We start from the raw sequence: 17,236 nt of genomic DNA on the forward strand, positions 1-17,236 counted from the left end.
TATCCAGACAAGGAAATTCCTTGTCGTAACTGCTAAAATATATACTGGATTGGAAACATGCTCTTTTCACATAGACAGGAAGCATGAAATGCAAACTACTCAAAGCAATGGGAATATTTGTGATATGAAGAGCTTCTTATACGAAGATCCAAAATAATTACTTTATGTTAAAGTCCAGGTGGTAAGAGTTGTCTGTGCTCACAATTTCAGCAATGTGTACAACGTGATGTGAAGTAATCTGAAACTTATCTTCCACAAGAGAAAACACATCTTTCACTAAATGTGCTTCAGACTATAAATCCCAAGGAGGTGCTCTAGTATTTGCACTAAATGTCATCTAACTATAGCAACTCAGATAATAAAATAAAGCACATTTTGTGGAGATATTCTTTTTGGAGCATCAATTAGTTAAAGGTACAAGCCTTTTAATGTGTGGAGTGAGCCTTCATAAGACCTGGAGCAGTTTATCAATTTATAATCTTGGGAAGGTTAAGAGATTGCGGTGAAACTAGTTTCTACATGACGGAAATGCAGAATTGGCATTTTCAGAATATTACATACACACAACTCAACAGACCAGTAAAGTTATTCCTGCCTCCAAAAGCTCTTTAGACAAACCTGATCTACTAGCATTAATTCCAAAAGCCTGAAAACCACTTGCCTTAACGGCAGAAATATAAAGAGCACACTCCACCCAGAAAACAATTAAACTTATTTATGATGAGATTCTGAATTATGAGCCAAGGAAAACAGAAGTAGAACATTTTACATGTTTCAAAACATTATTGGATTCTTCAAATACAGATATAAAAAGGAGGAGGTAGAGAGAGAAGAAGAGGAGAATATGTGGTATTTGAAAGTGGGCTAGGGATATATATTAATATCATATAAACATTTTAATTTGAATATATATATTAAAACAGATACAAACATTTTCTTGAAGATAATATTTTCAAAATACAGTCGGCCCTTCACATTTGCAAGTTTAACTTTTGTGGATGTGAATATATGTGGATTTGATGATGTGCAGATTTGATTAATACATTAATGTTTTAACATTTTATTCTGTATGTTGATTTTTATGACTGTTTTATTGATGCTGATGTTTTATTGTTGGGATATTTGTTTTATTGTCTTGTTGTTGTTACATTGTTGTGCTGGGCAAGGCCCCATGTAAGCTGCCCCGAGTCCCTCCAGGGAGATTGGGGCGGGGTATAAGAATAAAGTTATTATTATTATTATTATTATTATTATTATTATTATTATTATTATTATTATTCTAACTAGGAATCTCCAGGTCCTCCTAGGCGATCTATGGTCACAGGGTTGTTGTATGTTTGGCCATGTTCCAGAAGTATTCTCTCCTGACGTCTCGTCCACATCTATGGCAGGCATCCTCAGAGGTTGTGAGGTATCTATGGTCAACTTCTGCCACAAGGTGACCACAGAGTTGCACTGGAAAACCTAGAGATTCTTAAAGATGACACTTATCTAGGAATGTCTAAGTCCTCCGTGGTGATTCTATGGCCCACAATTCTGACTGTGATCCATTTGGCAGAAGATGTTAGATGGGTCACCTTTTTCCCATTCTGGCAGGCTGAATGGGCATAGGGAGTAGGGGACATATTTCAATGGACCATTTTTATAACACCAATGAAAAGTGGACTTGGTGCAGAGAAGCCCTGGATCTGACTTCCCCTGGATCAAGATTAGTAACCGAAATACTGAAAGGGCGTTGCCCAAATTTATGTGGTGTTGAGGCTTACATTTAACATTGCAACCAATTGGGATTTCACTGCAAATTTTAAAAGTGAAGATTTTTCAGAGAATCGTGGAGTTGGGAGGGGCCCTATGGGCCATGAAGTCTAACTCCATTCTACTCAATGCAGGATTTCCAGCACTAAGGAGCTGTCCAGACTGTTTTTGAAGACATCCAAAGGAGGAGGCCCCAGTACTTCTCTAGGCAACTAGTCCCACTGCTGAACCACCCTTGTCGTCATAAAGGCTCTTCTAACATTCAATTTTGTAACTCAGAACCATGAAGATCCTTGGGGACAGCAGAAAACAAGTGAGAAAGATTGAACATTTTCATTAATTTCCAAAGAAGTAACAATTTAACGCATTCATGATTTATCTTTGGAATAAAAATACGAAAAAAGTCACAAAAGTAGAGGCTGGACTTGTCAAAAGAACAGTTTACTCTGCTTCCTATGATATATTTATTTATTTGCATATCTCACATGGTTTCTAACAAGCTGCATTTTTACAGGATACTTAGGACCCATAGCCCATCTAAACTTTTTGAGAAAGACATCTGTCACTAAGCTACAACTCATTATTCTGAAACAAAAGGCAACCATGAACTATAAAACCCTTTGTGTATTTACTGTGGGAACTGTTGCTTCTCAAAGGTTTACAACCCGTTTTCCTGGAGTTACAACTTTTTGTTTCGTTCTGTAAATGATCAAGTGAAACAACTTTCATTCAATTTCAGCATTTGTGTTTTTGGCCTAAAGAAAAGCCCAAACGGGCCAAATTATTCATACGTTAAATTATTTCTCCTCTTGTTGTGTCTCTTGGTCTCTCTCTCTCTCTCCTCTAAACAGAATGAGATAATTCATACTCCAAAACTCCCAGAAACTACACAGTTTAGGGTAGTATTTCCTATTTCCTAGCAAAGCATGCCAGGAAGAAAATCATCCAAAGCTACAGGGACTATGTATGTACCATTAAGTTTACTAGAATTGAACAGTTCTCACACCATAGTCAAGACCATGATTGTGATAGGAACTATTCTAGAAAGAGACAAGTCAATCTCAGCAGACTTTGAGGAAAAATGTACTATGGCTTCCAAATATCATTGCCAGTGTGCCAGTATGGCTGGTTGCTGTGCCACTCTGTACTAAGGGGAAAAACCATAACGCTAGGCCCCATAGTTCAACACAATGGTTTGGAATGGTCTCCCACCCTTTTTCTAAAAAATCAATTTTTAGAAGTTTGCACAAAAGCAGGGCAATGTTACAATACGATTAAAATAGCTGCACTAGTGACCTTCACTTAGAAGGAAGCAGACTGATAAAAAATGGAAGAGTCCAGCGAAGATCTGCCAAATCTTTTTTTAGCAGAACATGACAACCCCATATAATTCAGGAAGGATGATGCAAAGTGGGAAAGAGCCAAAGCAGCTGGTCAGGGGATCACTGAGATTTGTCTTCTTTACGTGGAACATTGTGGGGAGAAAAGGAGAGGGAGCTGAGTCTGGTGCTCCACTGCGTTTTTAAAAATCGCAACTGATTAAACGCCAGTTGTCGAAATTGAATAAAGAAGCACATTTTTCACAATGTGGAGTGAAGGGCGATGCTGATCTTCCTTTTCTCAAGCGCACACATTCAAAAGCTTCCTGATGAGAGCAGATGGCCCAAACCAGCCCAGCCAAATAAATAGCTGTCTTTCAAATTCTAGTCCTGCAGAACATAGCATCAAATGTGTGGGATGCAGCAACCGCTTCCATTCCAAAAAGGAAATCGGCAACAGACCTACAGGCAGCATTTGGAATCCATGAATATGTTTCAAATTTGAATGAAAAACCACCCCATAGATTGTCTGCTAAGGTGGTCCTTTATTCTTTGCAGCTCTCTAACTCTCAATTCCTTCCCCACTCCAATGTGGAATACTCGTATTGACTCACCATCAAATCTAACATGCATCTCAATTTTCAAAACCCTGAAACCCCCCCCCTCCCCCAAAAAAAGCCTTTGCTGCCAAATATAATGTAGAACAGGAAAAAGTGCACTCTTTGTAATTTGGTTGTTACAGTTTCTGCCTGCTTAGAATTATTTCTTTAAAAACAAGTGTTAGAACATCAAAGCTTCCAGAAATGGAAAAGAAAACCTTGAGATGCATCTATGCTGTAGAATGAATCCACTTTAACCCGGCTCAATGCTATGGGATCCTGCGGGATGTACTTTTACAAGATCTTGAGCCTTCTCTGCCAAAGAATGCTGATGCCTCACCAAACTACAAATCTCAGGATCACATTGCACTGAGACGTGGCCATTAAATTAGAGATGATGCCCCTCAAATTGGAGCTCCAGGTGCAGCTCCTGAAGCAGATTCTCCTTTTGCTTTGGCTCAGCACTAAGATTACCGTATGACACAAATTTAATATGCATCCTAATTTGGGCGAGGGGATTTAGCCAAAAAAGGTGAACATTAGGATCAAAATCCTGGGTGACAGCCCTTCCTTCCCTCTCAAGTCCACAGAAGGTTTGTTGAGTGACCCTGGGCTAGCTGCCTTTGTTTATGTGCTTTCAAGTCATCTGCCAACTTATGGTGACCCCATAAACTTCATAGGGTTTTCTTAGGCAAGGGAGACTTGGAGTGGTTTTCTCTCGCTCAGAGATATGATTTGCAGGACCTGGTCTTTGTTGCTGGTCTTCCATCCAAGTGCATACAAATCAGAGCTGACCCTGCGCCTAGCAAAAAAAGAAATGGGATAATCTCCATTTGGCTACCAAACTGCATTTGTATGAAGGTGAGAACAAAAGCTTTAATTTCAACAGAGACAGTGTGATTAATTATTAACAAATCACAAAGACTAAAAGGAAAGAAGGAAAAAAATCCATGCCCACAATTTACTGAACTTCCAGCCATTCATTAGTCTGTCTCCATTTGGATTTATTCCCCTCTCCCCATGCTTTCTAATAGGCATGTGTTTCCTTGCTCTCCATGGAAAATTTTCAAATACTTCCTTGGCTTGTCAAAGAACAGGATGGGTGCAAAGAGATAAGAGTGTGGATGCGTGTTTAAAAATCAAGGGCATCAGGAGTAAGTCACTTCTACACATCTTCAAAATGATGTCGTTTGGAGAAAAATATGACTTAATTAATGTTTAAACTTAACTGGCAAACTAATACTTTTAAATTAACGTAAGGAATTCATTGTCAATTTATGGCAACATGGTGGATTTCTGGCATATAAAATAATAGACACAACAAGGATAATGCTAGCAACTGCTATGAATCATGATGGCTCCAGGTTACCTTCCGTATCAGACAGAAAATGCCTATGTATTCCAATTATTGGGGGACATGGGTAGGAGAATTTTCTTTCATTTACCTCCTGCCTATGGACTTTTCAAGAAACAGTAGTTTGCCATTGTGATAACAGAATGCGGGAATAGAGAAGTCTTTGGTCTCATCCAGCAAGGTGGGTCTTATGTTCTTGACTACTGCCTAGTGAGAGCAAAGCTCTTTTTTCCCGTGTCAGGAGCAACTTGAGAAACTGCAAGTCGCTTCTGTTGTGAGAGAATTGGCCGTCTGCAAGGACGTTGCCCAGGGGACGCCCAGATTTTTTTTGATGTTTTTACCATCCTTGTGGGAGGCTTCTCCCATGTCCCCGCATGGAGCTGGAGCTGATAGAGGGAGCTCATCCGCGCCTTCCCCGGGTTGAATTCGAACCTGGCAGCCGTCAGGTCAGCAAGCCACCCTTTAAGTCACAAGGCTTTAACCCACTGCGCCACCAGGGGCTCCTAGCAAAGCTGTTGTAGTACTGTTACTACATCCATGAGGCAAAGGGATGGAAAAGTCCCAGACACCCAGGGCAAACAAACATCTGCTGAAGGTTTCAAGGCTGGTGGAAATAATCCCACTCATGAAAATAGGACACACACTATATATCTGCACCTAACGGATTCTTGAATGAAAGGAAAAAATAAAAGGCTGTGCTGCTAACATCTTAGAAACAAATGGGTCCGTTGTGGGGGATGGCACATTTCACAGATAAGAATCTATTCTGTTTCAAGCAAAAAAACCCTACTAAAACTGAGGGCAGTATGTGTGTGTATAAGGAGATGGCATACACACTCACATGAATACTCAAGTTGAAGCACAGTACCATAAATGAGAATTCCTTGCCAGTTATCTTTTCTGTTAAAGATTATTGTGGGCTTTGCCAGTCTTCCTTTAAGTGTAGATAAGACAAAATGAGAAAGATGAAAAATAAAATCATTCATAGAGATAAATGGACAAAAAAACACAGTTGCAGGGGGTTAGATGGGGAAGCGGACAACTCAGTCTGTTGACAGTTAGCTGGATGTGGGTGAAATTGTTGGGTTTTGTTCGTCAACAAGTTTATTCCTGCTAGGTTTATGGTTGTGCTCTGTATGGCTTTGACATCCTTGACAAAATTTTCCTTTTCTGCAGATGAGTTCTAAAGCTGCCACTTCAGTGTCCAGCCAGATGTTTGCAAAATGCTGCAAAGCAGTTCTGCATGCAAGTACGGCGCCTTGGGAGTGGCAATCCCCTGCTTTTGATGTAATTCCCTCTAGGCATTATTTCAGTGTCTGGTTTTCTCCTTTTTGCCTTGGAGAACTATACTTGGAAAGAAGGAATCCCTTTCTCTATATTGTAACAACATTCTCATGTAGCTTAAACTTAGGAAGCTTTAGTGGTCAGAGTGACACAATTGCTAAAGTGGTAACAGCAAGAGGAAACTTCACGTAAAGCTGCAGTCTCACATAACTGTATAGGGTTTATATTTCTGTTAATGATTAAGGCCTGGGATACCCAAAATAAGGCCCGCGGTCTGGATGCAGCCCTCCAAGTTCTTTACTTGGCCCCCGCCCTAAACTTTAGACATTAGGGTCGCCTTGAGTCTAAAACGATTTAAAGGTACACAACAGTAAGAATCCTAATTAACTTGACTCTCTCATCAATCAGAAGCAGTTCCACACTTCCAATTGAAATACTGGTAGTTTATGTTGGTTAAATTGTTCTTCATTTTAAATATTGCATTGTTCTTTCTTTTCTTTTTTGCAATTTGTTCATATTTTTAGCAAACTATACCTGCCCCCCGCCCAAGCAGTCTGGGGGACTGTGAAGTGAACCAGCCCTCGGCTCAAAAGGTTGGAGTTAAAATTATTTCCATCGGTTTTTTTTCCTTTCTCAGTTTATGTTTAGAGGTATAGCAAACTTCAGAAATGCTAATTTTGATCCCATCCAACCATTTCAAATCTGGCCACATCTCCATAACCTCTGCAGAGAAAGGCTTGTCTCCTAAAGTTCCAGACAGAATAGATTCCCTGCAGTCTCTGGCAGTGCAAGGCCATTATGACTCTGATCACAAAAGTGACTCACAAAGGACAGGCCTAGAGAGGCTGCCCAGGCCATTCCTATTGTGATCAACCCCATCCGAATGGGAGCACATCAGCTTCCCTGTAACAGGTCTTTGAGGTTAAGCTGTGCCCATGAAACAGGGAAAACTGCCAGTCCTGCAGAGCTGTGAAGAGTGGCCAAACGGAGTCACTTAACTTGTCCAAACAAGTAACAATACATACAGCAAAAAAGAGTTTTAGTAATGTTCCTGCTGTCAGCATGCATAAGATAATGAGCATCTCTTTTTGAACCAAACCAGCCTGAAGGCATTTCGGCTGCCGTAGAAAAGAGCGCTCAGGCTCAGAACAGCAGGCGATAGACCAGACCTCCCTAGCAACTGCCAGGGCTGATCGGCCTTAGCTGTCCGCAAGCCCAAACAAGCAAATCTACTTCCAGAAGGTCTGCGACATTTGATATGGGATGAAAGCTGAGAGAGCAAAGGAAAGGATACTTATATAAGCCAAGAGGCTGAGGCTGGGCGACTCAGTTTTCCAGGCTGGTCCCTTTCTCTTGAGTTAGCCTTTCTAATATTTCCAGTCTGATTAAAATCTTGTAAGAATTTTGCTACAGAATCATTTGATTCTTCCTGCTTAATGGCAAAATGTGAAATGAACTTAAGAGAAAGCAGTTTCTAAAACCAAAGATAATAATATATAATAGAATAATACATTGATGACCTGCCTCGCCTTGTGGCTCAAGGTGGGCTATGACATTGTTAAAACAAAGAGATAAAAATACTATTAAACACAAGATACAGTAGGTTAAAGTTCACTGATAAATGCAGACTGCATTAAAATTCACAAGCTAAATTGGAATTATTTACCACCTGTGATGGACCTGTCTAGTGATGTTATTTCTGCTTCATTTTGACCTGTTTTCCCCTTCTTCTGAACTCTGTTTCCATTACGAAAATTGCTCAGTTGATGGAATTTGCCACAAGATGTGATGATGGCCACCCTTGCTGGGTGTCATTGTACCTAACTAAATACAGTAGAGTCTCACTTATCCAAGCCTCGCTTATCCAAGCTTCTGGATTATCCAAGCCATTTTTGTAGTCAATGTTTTCAATATATCGTGATATTTTGGTGCTAAATTCGTAAATACAGTAATTACAACATATTACTGCATATTGAACTACTTTTTCTGTCAAATTTGTTGTATAACATGATGTTTTGGTGCGTAATTTGTAAAATCATAACCTAATTTGATGTTTAATAGGCTTTTCCTTAATCCCTCCTTATTATCCAAGATATTCACTTATCCAAGCTTCTGCAGGCGGGTTTAGCTTGGATAAGTGAGACTCTACTGTACCAAGAGCATTCTTGTTCCTGAAATGTTTTCCCAATGTGTTTCATTTGCTTCTGTTCATACATCCCAGAAGTTATACTCCTGAAAAGAAACTGAATAATAATTCCAACTAATAATGTTCCCACTTAGGTATGTTTACCATTTCTTCTGAATAACACCCCACCCCACTTCATAGTACAACATTGTGAAGTATTTCTTTAAAATGTACTATAATATGAGAGTTCACTCAATTCATCTCTGACATATATGAACATGAGAGGGGAGTGCAGTGGGATGACACTCTGGACACATTAATATTCCTAATCCGATAAATGCATAAAATAAAATATTCTAATAGTAGCTAGTAACAGAACACAATCAAACAGAGCATTGCAATAAAAACGGATAAAATTAGCAGTGATAAAAATCTCCGAGGTGTACCTCCCTGGGAAGGAACCCCAGAACTGGGCCATTCTGACTGAAACTTTCATAATGGCCCTCTCTGCAAGTGGCACATGAAGCTGGGATCCAAAGGTAAGGGCATGTGGAAGGCATATGTTGGAATTCAACCCTATCCTTGCAGAAGTTTGTAGTCCTCATCAAGGAAAAAGATAGGCAGATGAGTTAGTTGACATAAAAAGCCCTTCCCCTATTGCCCTCTGTGTCTGCCTGTCTCTCTATTCTCTCCTATTTCTGTTTGTTAGTCCTCAATTTTCTTCTTCTCCTGTGAGCATAAAGGGCAACAAGGTGTCCCCAGAGACAGATAGTTAGATAGCTAGGTCCTAACTCTCCTACATAGAAATGTAGTTCTTTCAACAAAGTCTTTTGTAACTTTTAAAGCCTGACTCTGCTCTTGTAATTGCTGAAGCTCATTCGCTCCACTGCTGTGCTCAAGAAGCTTCTGATCTGCTAAAACTGTTCCTGCTCCTGCTGCTCTATCTTTTTCAAATGCTTTTTTGTTTTTGAAATGACCCAACATGACTGGCATGGGGAAGGATATTACTATACTATTCTGAAATAAAGTCCATTAATATTTTCTGTTACTAGTACAGGCAATACCGAAGTTACAAACAAGATAGGTTCTGTTTGTTCTTACGTTGAATTTGTTTGTAAGTCGGAACAGGCATATTTCAAAGTGTAACTCCAGCCATATATATATATATCATAGGGAAGGGTTAACATCCCTGTGGTATTTGTTTTGCTGCCTGTGCCCCTGTTCAGAAGATTTCATCTCACTTTCTGTCCCTGTGATACTTGGATTTTGAAAATTTTGGCTAGTGGAAACAAGGACTGGTGATAAAGCTTCAGTGGAGACACCTTTCTACCATGATAACTTTCAGGAGTAGATTTCTGTCACTTCCTGTTGTATCACCCTTGTTCTTAACTACGAGTTGTTTGTAAGTGGGATGTTTGTAATTCAGGGACTGCCTGTACAAAACACTGGCTAGAGGAAAGAAGGGCCAGAAACTTACCAGAACTCGATCCCCCATTTTGAGTTCTCTTTCTCCTTTCTTTAAAGAGCCGGCTTCAGATAGATTTGATATCGATTCGCTTGCTGTTCTGGAAAGATTGCTAACTTGAGACACAGGGTGCTCCTTTGCTACAGGGGAGGAAGTCTTGTGTGGAATGCTGGTGGGGGGCAGTGGTGAAGCGGCTGCGGCTGCAGAAGGCAAAGACGCAAGGCTAGCAGCCGATGTGGAGGTGGGCGAAGTCGCCCGGGAAGCAGCAGCGGCCTGTGTACCATTGGGTTCCTCCTCTGTCACCACTTTGCGGGTCAGCTTGGAGGGTCTGGTGAAGATTCCCCGCAAAGCCTCACATTGAAAGTAGCGGACTCCAGCCACGGAGCCGTCATTCTTGCCAATGGCTTCATCTAAAACAATCCCGGCCCATTGTCCTGGCGCAAACTGGGTTTCTCCTAGGAACTGGATAAAGCCTGGCTTGTTGCCATTCACCCAAACACGCTCCCCAATTCTGAAGTCATCCACAAATTCTTCCTGTGCTTCTGAGGGGGAGGTCGTAGATGCTTTCTCAGCAGCTGCTGCCTTTTCTGTTGCAGCTGGAGCTAAATCAGAAAGAAAAGCAAGCACAGTTATTCTGTAGTCATTTTGCATGTCAAACAAGACAGCCATTGCCTGCTTTTCTTACTTCGAATAGCAAATGAACTAAACTTGCGTACAAATACCCTTTGAGCCCTCTTAACATCATGTATAACTAAGCCAGGTTATGTAACTTGATACTATAATATGACATTGGCTGAAGGGGGCTCCCTATTTGTGAATGCAGAAGATATAATGATCCAGTCCTGGGATTATGACTCTAGGATCCCCCAGTGAGTATGGTCATTGGCCATGTTGACTGGGCATTTCTGGGTAGTCCATAACAGTACGAAGTGCAAGAACACATTTAAATGACCCCCTCCACACCCCCTCTTCCTTTCTGCCATTACAAATTAAGTCTGCAGCACTGGGGAAATGGGAGTGGGACATTGCGCTTCTCCTGCCAAGATGTTCAACTCTTCCTTACCAGGGGAGGTAGATGCAGCGGTTTTCAATAAGACACTCCCAGGCTTGCTGATCTTGGTTGGAGCCTTCAGCCCACTCGGTTTTAACATACTCATCTTCTGTTTCGCTCTTTTATTGTTCTTGTCTGCAGTAACGTTTCTTAAACATGGATGCGATATGGGTTTCTATACTGCTTTCCTCTGGATTAAACCTGTGTATACATTCAAAAGAGGAAAAGATACATAAATATTTGTTTTGGCTCCTAGATGGTTTGTCAAGAAACATCTGTACACAAGCCCTGGTTGTGAACACAAAGGAATATTCTTTGAATTAAACTACAGTTGAAACAAAAACCAAATCCCTATTAAAAACATCCTAGCTTTAAAAAATAGGGATATATGGAATACTTTCTGCATTACAAAAGTGGATTGCTGTTTTCACATTGAGCTTTCCACGAAAGGCTATTTTAAGAAATGAAAACAGAATTCTTTACGGCATTACCAACAAACACCAAGAAAAGTTTCAATATTTGAGGCATTCAGACAATTCTAGATATTTGTGAAATGCTGTAACATTTTTAAGCAAAACACATAGCATAGCAAGGGAGGTGAGAAGGGTCAGCAATTCTAAGATTGAACCAAAAAACCCTCTCAAGACGATTTAGCAAAGCCTTATCCCTGGACAGCTAATGCACAGACGCCCACCTCTCCCCTTCTGGAATTCCTTGCTGAGGATCATGAGATTCCGAGACTGTTCGCCCATTATATAGTCCCTCAGTGCCCCAACTCTGCTCCTTTAGAAACAGAGTCAGAAAGGAGTCCCTCCTCCCCTTCAGTTGCTAGGAAAAGAGAATAGCTTTGATTTAGAGGCCCACGATTGGCCTTTCCAAGCAACCATGTAGCACAATGCATTTGCCTTAAACAATTTTAATCAACTATTCCTCTCCCTTGCTTGGTGATCAGGGCTGACTTGCTTTAATTGCAAAAATTTTGAAAGGTAACAGAAAACCAACCTGTGTCTCTACTCTTTTATTAGAACTTGACACATCTATTATGGAACGTTGATTTGGGGCCTATGTTTACACAGTGTCCTGGCACCAGCGCAAGGCTCTGCACTTGTGGCATTTAGATCATCCAGCAGTAGCCTGGCCTGATGCAGAACACAAGCTCTGAAGAAGAACACAATGCTCTGCCATATGAACAAACAAGCACCTTTTCATTGCAATGCCACAACAATTCAACTATGAAAGGCAACAGTTAAGAAGAGATCAGATCAGGATTTTGTTTTGATCTTATACTGCAAGCCACCTTAGGTCCTATAAATAAAACAGAACAGAATAGAATGTGAGATCCACAACTTTGCACAGCTACAGAAAAAGCTCTGTCAGCTCCAGAGAGTACTAAATGTGATGTATCACAGTTCCAAGGAAAAACTGAAGTCTCAGACTATACTTTCTGACATTTCCAAAGCATCTGATAACTTGCAACAGATGTCCCTGTTTAAAGTTTGTGTGTGAGATATGAGAAAGACTCCAAATTGGGACTTTGCTACCGTTGGTTCTCCAGATGTTTTGGACTTCAGCTCCCAGAATCCCTTACCAAATAATAATAATATTTTATTTTTCTATCCCGCCACCATCTCCCCAAAGGGACTTGGGGCGGCTAATATGGGGCCAAGCCCAGAATAAAACAAATGTAACAGTTAAAACCAATAAAAGTACAGTGTTCCCTCACTACTTCGCAGTTCACTTTTCGTGGATTCGCTGTTTCACAGTTTTTCAATAAACGCTAAAAGACTATTATAAATCATAAAAAATTACAATTTACAGCCTAAGGAAGGGAGGAAAGAGAAGCCAAAGGGAGAGAAAAGGAGCCCAAGCGGCAGCGGGAGGAGAAGGAGGCAATTTATCAACACACGATGGGTTGATAAAGACTTAAAATAGTGTATAACTACTAAAATAATGTATAAATATTAAAATAAATATAGCATCCCTACTTTGCGGATTTTCACTTATTGCGGGTGGTCCTGGAACCTAACCCTCGCGATAAGTGAGGGAACACTGTAGGTATAAGTAGTACCAAAGACCAAACTGGCCAGAGTTTCAGGAAACAGAAGTCCAAAGCAGATAGAGGACCAATTTCTGAGAAATTCTGCTCTAAACTGTTCTGAGACTTTTATGTAGCAAATCGTGCCATTGTAAGAATGTGTACATATGACTCAGATCCAATCAGAATAAGGCTCAAAGCAGGCCACTCCTATTTGTTTTGATAACTAAGTTCTGGGTGTGGGCAACAGGGTTGACGCCCAATTTAAGGAATGCAAACCCATGGTGAGTGTAATCTCAGTCATCTCTTTTCTAATGACATCACCCTTACAATTGCGTATTACTTTATATTTTCAATATGAGAATATAATAACTTACATTTCAGATTTAACCGAAACTGGCTCAGTAAAGTAGAGAAGTTTAGTAATTAATCAGAGTATGTTCAAGATCTTAGGAATAAACATAAATGTGGATGATACAGAGGAGCTTTTAAAAATGCTTTGAGGTACAGGGCTATGATGTATGTCAAGATCTAGATGCCTAAGCATTTCAAAAATGTCACTTCACTAAACTACAAACATCTATATAAGTGCATCTGTTAGGTAATCAGTCACACCTCACTCTTCCAAGGCTGGGCTGAACAGCAGTGGCTAAAGTGGCAATCTCCTAAGGATTTCCTTTTGAGTGTATTGTTGAACAGAGGGAGACTCAGCTTGTTCAGCAAAACTTTACCAATTATGTGAAAAGACCAAGAGTCCACACCAAAGCAACATGTAGTGGAGGTGAGGGATTTCCAATTTCACACTCTCATTATGGCAAATAAAGCAGAGAATCAGGATCATCAGCCAGGTGGAGGCCAGGATGTCTCTCTTCAGGTGCAGGAGGATGAAAAGAAGTGCTTGGCTATTTTTTCTCAAGAAACCTTTAAACCATAATACCTTTTAGAACACCTTACAAGCTACACAACATGCTCAGAGCACATAACAGAAAAAAAATTTGCTCATCATCACATCCGATACCCTTTTTTCTTTCTAGCAAGACAAAGAATTCCCAGTTCAAACGATGGAAGAGGGTTGGTTCTTACAGACCAAAGGTCTTCTCATGATCCCAAAATCAGGGAGTCAGTGCAGAAAACAACTTCAACCTGCTAGATCGAACTGGATTCCAATTCACCAAGTAATCCACTTTACAACTAATCCCAAGTTCACAGTTCAAGTGGCCTTATAGACTAATGAAAAAGGCCTTACTTACTGGCTAAAACATCAATCTATCTTTGGTTCTGGAACTGATAATGATTTATGAAAGAAACAAGTCACTCCTTCAAAAGAAGTTATACTTTCTACATGGACATTACTGTACAACTAATGGGGAAAGAAATCAACAGATCTTCTTCCTTCAGCAAGGGAGAAATAGATGATGGGATTTAGTATTAATGGAGAAGACACATCAATAACAACTGATGTGGCATGATCACAGTTCTACCAAATGCTATGATCCTTGGTACACATTCACTAATTATGGAAACCAATTATGCAAACCTTAATAGCAGTGCCAGTGCTCCCTCTCCTACACACACAAAAAAGTCTGGAAAGATGTCATCGCTGACACAGTCATTATCACGAAGTAACTGTGAGAACTAACACTTCAACTGAAACCTTGTCTGCTACATATTTTGAATATGCATATTTAAAACATTATCTTAAGCACTCAAAAATAGGTGGGCAACAAAAATCCTTAGAAGATTATGCATAACAAATAGGCATTTGAGAAGTAGAAATAAAGAGGTATATGGGAACACCTCTTATATACTGATGAGTAGGAAGTTAGGAGGATTGAGGGGAATAGAAAAATGGGTGAAACTGAGCCATAAGGTGACAAACAGTGAGGATTTTAAAAGAATGACAGGTGTCATGGTGCCAAGAGAAGGGAAATGCAGACACTTCACCTTCCTGTGTGATCTGTTCCCTGATCTTTCATAGGCACCTAAAAGGCACAGTTCGTTTAGTCTAATGCCAATGGTGTAAATCCTTTTGCTGAAACACCCCTGAAACTTTTCAAATAATTATTCCAACTGATTAACTACAAGAAGAAGATATGCGGTGAAAGGACACTGACTGACTGGAGAGCATTAAATGCTCGCTCACTAGGAAATAAAGAAAGGGCAACAAAGCTGAAAGTATTTAAAAAATAGGCCAAAGACCATTGGAGAGGACAAGGATAGGCACATGCCTCTGAATAAGTTAGGAATAAGAAACAAACCAGATTTACAGTACTCAAGGCTGACTAAAGAATATAAGTAGCATTACACCTGCTAACAAATGTCAGAATACAGCTGTCAAGGAAATGACAAGACCAAGAGGAAAACACCTTTAGAGACTCATGTTCTTTCTCAAATCAACTTTGATGGTTATGGCTCCCCTACCCTTCCTAGTGTTAATTCTTTCTCCAAACCCCCATTCCTCTTTCACTTCAGTGGGAACACAACACAATTTACTCCACTTGCCATTAAAAAGTTACCTCATTACAAAAACCCAGCAATGACACTAAGGCAGTCGGGAAAACTCTTAGACCCTTCACCCCATTGTCATGTACAATACAAGGCCCATCTAGTTCATCTATTACCTAACAGCCAGTTCCGGATACAATCAAACAGCATTGGTAGAGAAGTCCATATGTTGTGATTACACCTTGTAGAAAACCAACGTTTACAGGCATTCTGAATACACGTTGAACATCCTTGTTAACCCATAATAGAATCAATAGTTTCAAAAGGACTCAGCTATCAGCCAGCCCTCAGACATCAATCACTACGCATTGCCCTGCATTCTCCCTGCCTACATAAACCATTTGCAGATTAACACATATTATCAAGATTGCAAAATGTCAAAGTCACAAGCACAAACAAAAGTTAACATGTGCCACAGGCCAGAGGTGCCTGTACAATGTTTACACTAGTTTTGTTAAGCCAGACAAAGCAAGTGAGAGAGATGCAAAGCAATACACTGAAAACCCCTAGAGAATCATTAGACAAATTGTCTACTTGCTATTTCATTTTCCACCACCCCTCCCCCATGCTTCCCTTCTCTTCTTCACGATCATACTTGACTCCACTGGAGCTTTCAGTCATCTGCCTATAGCACTAGTTTTCTCCACAAAGAAAGCCAAGTGTAATAAAATAAATTGATTCAAAAACTTGATCTCAGACTTCTCTTCTGAAAGGACTCTACTCCGTGATCTTGAATCATTTTATGGTTCCACCACAACATGGAAAGCTAACAAAATAAACCTAAAGTGCCATTAGCAGACCACCTGCTCTAGTTGGTTGATGTTTAATTTGGCTTCCAGCTTCACCAGACTCTTGAACATCTTAATTCTGATGACAAAAACAAGTCTACCCAAATTGACGTAAAAGAAAAGGGCTGCTTAGAATACTGGTTCTGAACATTATACGCCACTCTATCATCAGGGCTACAAGAAGAATTGTTGTTTTTAGAGATTCAAGAGTACGCTGTTTTCTTCACAGGGATAGGAAATGTCTTTCCTGCCTCTTTGGCCTCTGAAGGAATTTCCTCACCACAGGACTAAGGATTTCCCTAATCCTGTCACCCACCCTTCCTGCATCCCAACACTTTACTCAATATACCAGCTCACACTATCTTGAAAAAGTTGTCTTGCTTTCCCCAAGAGGCCACCAAATTTGTAAATGACAGCATAACAAATGCCTGTATGTTTTTGATTTTAAGAACTGCTGGGAGTTCTTAAAAGACAACTCGTCAGAGCAAAGACAACTCGCTGAGCTAGGGTGTCAGATCAGTTTTCTGTTTGAAGGACTACATACATGATTTTGTAAAGATAAAAAAAGAAAAATATAAATAAATTTGAAGTGGCTGGACATCTATTTTAGGTTTTGAAAAAGGGAACTGCTGTTCCTGGACACTTCCAGGAGAGGCAAATTCCTCTCTTTTTGTCAGAAAAATGGTAGTCTGGGAGAGTGTGGGAGGGGGTCATGACCACCAAAACAGTCTTCAGAGCCACATGCATCCACAGAACTATATTTATCCATTCCTGATCTACAGTGATATCTAAGAAGAGACCTAACAGGCACAAAGGACCTCTTCCCCACTATAGTTAAAAATACTGTATTTTTAATTTAAATTACAAATTATTCATAGAGCAAATAAACCCTGAACGCTCCCTAGAAGCCAAGGTGACTAAACCGAGTCTGCTGTATTTTGGACATATCAAGAGAA

General features: G+C 40.2%; 1 protein-coding gene across 14 annotated transcripts in view; it reads right to left on the reverse strand.

Moving 5' to 3' along the window:
• Positions 1-17,236, reverse strand: part of clip1 (CAP-Gly domain containing linker protein 1) — a 105,067-nt gene that overhangs the window by 71,721 nt on the left and 16,110 nt on the right. For 12 of the 14 annotated variants that reach the window (XM_062958587.1, XM_062958586.1, XM_062958593.1 and 9 more), the window contains exons 2-3: positions 10,965-11,153; positions 9,914-10,503 (exon numbers count right to left, since the gene is read on the reverse strand). In XM_062958587.1, coding sequence (XP_062814657.1) covers positions 9,914-10,503; positions 10,965-11,058 — 684 coding nt within the window. In that variant the 5' untranslated portion in view covers positions 11,059-11,153. Of the gene's footprint in view, positions 1-9,913; positions 10,504-10,964; positions 11,154-15,608; positions 16,625-17,236 lie in introns of those variants that run through there. The other 2 variants (XM_062958588.1, XM_062958598.1) reach the window with 2 other exon arrangements.

This window comes from Anolis carolinensis, chromosome X (assembly GCF_035594765.1).
Source record: "Anolis carolinensis isolate JA03-04 chromosome X, rAnoCar3.1.pri, whole genome shotgun sequence".
Lineage (NCBI taxonomy): Eukaryota > Metazoa > Chordata > Lepidosauria > Squamata > Dactyloidae > Anolis > Anolis carolinensis.